Source organism: Phalaenopsis equestris, unplaced genomic scaffold (genome assembly GCF_001263595.1).
Source record: "Phalaenopsis equestris unplaced genomic scaffold, ASM126359v1 Scaffold001051, whole genome shotgun sequence".
NCBI classification, from domain to species: domain Eukaryota; kingdom Viridiplantae; phylum Streptophyta; class Magnoliopsida; order Asparagales; family Orchidaceae; genus Phalaenopsis; species Phalaenopsis equestris.
Window position 1 is genome coordinate 2,782 of NW_018165490.1, and position 5,584 is coordinate 8,365.

General features: G+C 35.7%; 1 protein-coding gene across 6 annotated transcripts; it reads left to right on the forward strand.

Annotated features, from left to right (window-relative positions):
* The first annotated feature begins 924 nt into the window (after window positions 1-924).
* Window positions 925-4,858, forward strand: LOC110032893 (protein FAR1-RELATED SEQUENCE 5-like). Of its 6 annotated transcripts, none has more exons than XR_002294896.1 (5): window positions 925-1,024; window positions 1,296-3,116; window positions 3,193-3,247; window positions 3,360-3,417; window positions 4,475-4,624. XR_002294896.1 is itself a non-coding variant. In XM_020736674.1 (3 exons), the coding sequence occupies exons 1-3, from the start codon at window positions 962-964 to the stop codon at window positions 3,202-3,204; spliced, it is 1,896 nt and encodes a 631-aa protein (XP_020592333.1). In that variant the 5' UTR covers window positions 925-961; the 3' UTR covers window positions 3,205-3,675. The 6 variants fall into 6 exon arrangements, 1 of the variants encoding a protein (XP_020592333.1); XR_002294897.1 differs by lacking the exon at window positions 4,475-4,624 and adding an exon at window positions 4,107-4,122; XR_002294894.1 differs by lacking the exon at window positions 4,475-4,624 and adding an exon at window positions 4,634-4,858 and having other exon boundaries at window positions 3,193-3,417.
* The last annotated feature ends 726 nt before the right edge of the window (window positions 4,859-5,584 follow it).

The window sequence follows — 5,584 nt, forward strand, 5'->3', positions numbered from 1 at the left end:
TGATTGCCTTTTTCCTAAAAATAACTGGAAAAAAAAACTTGAACTAGGCGTTTCCTATTAGATCTTTTTGCTTCCCGCAAATAGTTTATCAAGATAGATTATAGGTCAGAGAGTAGGTCAGAGAGCTGTGGCAAGCATGATGCTTTCATTGACAGCTTATCAAGCTAAATTTAGAGCAGAGAATCTGGGCAAGCATGCGGTCTATTACTAACAATTTTGCTTGATTAATTAGCTTCTCAGTGCTCAAAATTGGTATCAGTAAGTGTCCTTTTCAAGCACCATATGTGACAGCCAATTGAATGAAAAATGATTCATGTAGCCGACCCTACTTAGTGGGATAAAAGCTTGTTGTTGTTGTATATATTTTGCCTCCTTTGATGATGGTCTGATACAAATAGGTAGCACAAGCCTTCCATGCCTGTATGCCAACTATCCCGTTCAATTTGTCAGGTTTCATCAAAATTCTTGTCTGTGATTATTGATCTTTTCTTGAATCATTTTTCACTACAAGTAAACATTCTCCCCAATCGTAGCTCTCATAGCTGATATATGATGGTGAAGGGCATGCACGGAAATAGGTTAATGTTCCAACATACAGGGTTTCTTAGAATAATGGTATGAAATTTTTGCTTGATGGGTTTGCAAATGGAAGTTGTAACTTCTACATTCAACTTCTTATTCTGTTTAATGAAGCTTCAAATTCCTAAACCATGAATATACTTGACATATTGTGCTCACTTTTTTTGGGTCATTCTTGAACATATTTACCCTTCTATTGAGTAGCACGCTTATGGGGCGTTCTTTTACTATCAAGATTTTACCAAGTTTTTTTTTGCACTTTGAAGTTTTAGATTGTAAAGTTTATTCTATTTTAAGCCATTCTGAAGATGGAAGTTTAATCAACCTATTTTATATGTTTAGGTGCATTCATTGTGGAGTTGGTGCTAAGTCCACACCACATATGCGTCGCGGCCCAGAGGGGCCGAGGACTCTATGCAATGCATGTGGTCTTGCATGGAGAAAGGTAACTGAGGGAAATACTTTAATGCTGTGCTCGTTTTTTATTTATGTTATTTTCTTTGTTGATGTTAAATACCCACTATAGTTGTAATTTTCACCTAGAAAATTGGATTTGTAATACTTATTTGGCATGTTTCTAGAAAAATATATACGGTTGCTGTTACGTTTTGACTTCTTTGAGTTGACTATCTTCATTTCTTAGTGCTTTTATGGGCAGCCATGCAGTTTTAGCTTCCTTTTTGTATTGCAACTCATTCTTTAGAGTGATGATACAGAAGACGCTAAAAAAAGTGACCTACCTTGATGCTTCTGGGGAAGGTACTTTTGGTGCAGAAATGGTGCCAAAACTTGGTATGGAGTTTGAAAATGAGAACAGGGCATACGAGTTCTACAACAACTATGCTGGAATGGCAGGTTTTAGCGTGAGGAAAGGCTGGTTGGACAAGAGAGTTTCTGATAAAACTACAAGATCAAGGACATTGGTGTGCTCCAGGGAAGGTTTTCGCCAGGAGAGGAAAGCAGGAAATGAAGCAAAGCGTCCACGACCAGAAACAAGAATTGGTTGCCTTGCACGTATGAAAATTAAACTTATGCCAAGTGGATGGTATCGTATTACCAAATTCATAGCAGAACACAACCATCAACTTGCTCCTCCTTCATCAAAACACTTGTTGAGATCACAGAGAATCACATCTGAGTTTCAATCCGCTGATGCAGATTTATCAGATGATGCAGTAGCTGCTCTAAGATCTTCTGGTGAGTCCACTGGCACTAGACAAGATATTTATCTCCTACCATCAGATTATAAAGCTTGTCTCCGCTCAAAAAGAATGAAGTCCATGCAGTCTGGTGATGCAGAGGCTCTTCTGATGTATCTCCAAAGTATGCAACTGCAGAATACTGCATTTTTCTATGCCATTCAACTCGATGATGATGACAAGCTTACAAACATTTTCTGGGCTGATTCAAAGTCACTAGAGGATTTCAGCTACTTTGGTGATGTAGTTTGTTTGGACACCACATATAAATTTAATGTACACTGTAGACCATTCGTATCCTTTGTTGGTGTGAATCATCATAAGCAAATTACTCTCTTTGGGGCAGCATTTCTCTATGATGACTCAGTAGAATCTTTTAAATGGTTATTTAATACTTTTGGGATTGCAATGCGTGGGAAACTGCCAAAGACTATTTTGACAGATGAATCGGTTGCAATAGGTGGTGCATTGACTATGGTGTGGCCAGAAACAATGCATCGGCTTTGTGTCTGGCAAATTTATCACAGTTCCATGAAACATCTTAACCATGTTTTCCAAAGTTCTAAAACATTTGCAAAGGATTTTAGCAGATGCATCTACAACTCTGAAGATGAGGATCAGTTTTTGCTAGGATGGAGATCACTTCTGGAAAAGTATGATCTTAGAAGCAATGAGTGGATTTCGAAATTATTTGAGTGCAGAGAGAGTTGGGCTTTGCCATATGGTCGGCATACATTTTGTGCTGATATAAATAGCACACTTCAAAGCGAAAGCTTCAGTAGCGAGCTAAAAAAGTATCTAACTCCACAGCATGATCTCCTTTTCTTCTTCAGAAACTATGAAAAGGTGGTATCTGAGTGTCGTTATGCAGAACTTCAGGCTGATTTCCATGCAAGCCAATCCTTTCCAAGAATACCTCCTTCAAAGATGTTGAGACAAGCAGCCAGCATGTATACACCGGCAGTATTTGAAATGTTCAGGAAAGAGTTCGATGTATTCATGGATTGTATGTTATATAATTCTGCAGAGTATGGAACAATTACAGAATACAGGATTACAGTGGGTGAGAATCCAAAGGAATATTATGTTCGTTTAGACTCGACTGATTTATCGGTTGCTTGCAGTTGCAAGAAGTTTGAGTTCATCGGGATTCATTGCGGCCATGTTATAAAAGTACTTGATGTCAGAAACATAAAGGAGTTACCGGAGCGTTATTACTTAAAGAGGTGGAAAAGAGAAGCAAAGCTTAAATGTGAAATGGAACCAAAGTCTCCTACAGTATCTTTGGTATCAGGGCAGGTTCCTTCAGTCGCCCATCAAGGATGTCAACTGGGTCAGGTAATATTGGTATGATTAGTGTTTAACAAATATTTACCTTATCTCAGGGGAATTTTTTTCCCGCTGTATTATGCAGGCTACAGGTTGAGCTGCATCAAAAGCCTTTAAATCATAGTTCTCTATTAGATCTGGTGAGGTTGTTTTGGAAACATTGTGCATTGAACTGCTACCAGCCTTATGATTTGTCATGGTTAGCATATTTGGTATCACATCTAGACAATATTATTCTGAATCATTTTGCAGAGCTTCTCGGTTTCTGCATGAAACTGATCCCCTTCAAGGACTTGGGAGACAGCTTCAAGTAATTTTGTTGATTAATTTTGATGAAGATTTTGCTAATGATTAATGTTTCGATAACCCAGTTTCTGACTGCAGCTTGTATGCTTTGATGAACTATTTAACTCATTTGCACAATTGGGGATGTTATTAGTAGAATTCAAGTTGGTTGGTTGATGTGGAGGAATGCTTTGCTTTGATGAACTATTTAATTCATTTGCACAATTGGGGATGTTATTAATAGAACTGAAGTTGGCTGGTTGATGTGGAGGAATGCTTCGGGCCTATGGTGTGATAGAAGAGTACCGCTTAGACTGAAAGGAAAAAAGGAAAAGTTATAAAATGGTGGTGAGACCTGCAATGCTCTATGGCATTGAATGTTGGCCTTTAAAGGAGAGGCATAAAACTAAGTAAAGTTTTGCCGAGATGAGAATGCTTAGGTGGATGAGTGGCTTTACAATTAGAGACAAAATGCGAAATGAATATACCCGTGATAGGGTCGGTGTTGCTCCTGTGACGGATAAAATTAGAGAGTCGTCTTAGATGGTTTGGTCACATTAAACGTCGACCATCTAATGAACCGATTAGAAGAGTAGATGTTTTAGATTCGACTTATGTTAAGAAAGGCAAAGGTAGATCCAGGAAGACATGAGCATATTGTTTAAAAAATGATCTTAATTTATTATAATTAAATGAAAATATGACACTAAATAGGACACAATGGAGAAAAATGATTCATGTAGCAGACCCACTTATTGGGATAAAGGTTTTGTTGTTGTTTTAGATTATTTTAAGTTGTTTAAAGATTTCAAATTATTTTTAAAAGGTTTTAGAATTATTGTACTTAGGTTTTAAAATTATATATATTTTTAAAATTATTATTATTATTATTTTCTTTAAAAAAGGTTTTAAATTTATTTTAGATTATTTTAAAATTATTTTAAATTGTTTGAAATCAATTTTTAATTATTTTGAAATTTTTTTAAACTATTTTTGAATTTTTGTTTAAATTGATTTTAAATTATCATTATTAATTATTTTAAATTGTTTTTAAATTGGTTTTTTATCATGACACTAAATAGGACACAATGGAGAAAAAGGATTCATGCAGCCAACCCCACTTAGTAAGATAAAGGTTTTGTTGTTATTGTTGTTGTTGTTGTTGCACATTTGCTGACAGAATACCAATAAACATATGAAGATGTCATCAAATCTGATACTTGTCTTTTCATTCTTTGCAGGTCTCTGGTTCCCATTTCTTATATATGGAATATCGATTTCTTTGACGCCTTTTCAAATTTTTTTTGTTGACAGCAGCCCCCGAGATTAATAATAATTGAATTCTGTTTCTTGTCTGCATTATTTTTTTTTTCCTTTTTTTTTCCTCATTTCAAAACTGTATGTTTAACAAATGCTAGGCTGAATTATTTAGCGGGCAGGTCTAGAAAGAGCAGTTTGGTTGCTAGCAAGTTCGAATCACCTAAAGGGAGGCTTGTGCATTGAACTGTTTCCAGCCTTATGATTTGTCATGCTTTACATATTTGATATCATATGTAGACTATTTGTAGACTATCACTCTTAATCTTTTTGCAGAGCTTCTTGGTTTCTGCATAAAATTGATCCCCTTCAAGGACTAGGACAAGTTCTTTCATGAGGATCAGTTTTATGCAGAAACCGTGCAGCTCTGCAAATAATAAACAACCCAATTAGGAAAACCTTCAACATAATTAACCAACCCAACTACATAAAAATTCTTGTCTCCACGCCCCTCAAAGGGATCAGTTTTATGCCGAAACCGAGATGGTCTGCAAAAAAATAAACCACCCAATTATAATAAGTGAAATCGAGCCTTCAAGCCTCAACCATATTATTTTCCTCTAGCAAAATCTTTGCATTTTAGTATTAGTTTTTTTGGCTTTTGGTTACCATTAAGCATAAATTATCATTTTAGTTATATTTTATACTTTGGATGATAATCTGCATATTTAATTTTGATAATTAGTATGCATTCCTTATAGGATGATTATTTACTCAGTATTTATTACTTGATCTGAACACATCCTCCTTTCTGAAACCTATTACCAGACAATAGTGAAGAAGACTCAAGCTGAACATCCTCTCCATTTGCCTTAACAACCTCGATTTCATTCATTCCTCTTTTTTTTCTCAATCTAACTTGAATCCTTCTAATT

What these genes read in the sequence shown, in the direction of transcription:
- LOC110032893 (XM_020736674.1), top strand. Translation starts at nt 962, where the DNA reads ATGCGTCGCGGCCCAGAGGGGCCGAGGACTCTATGCAATGCATGTGGT. An exon ending in GTGGTCTTGCATGGAGAAAG is followed by an intron (nt 1,025 to 1,295) that starts GTAACTGAGGGA and finishes GTGATGATACAG; the next exon opens with AAGACGCTAAAAAAAGTGAC.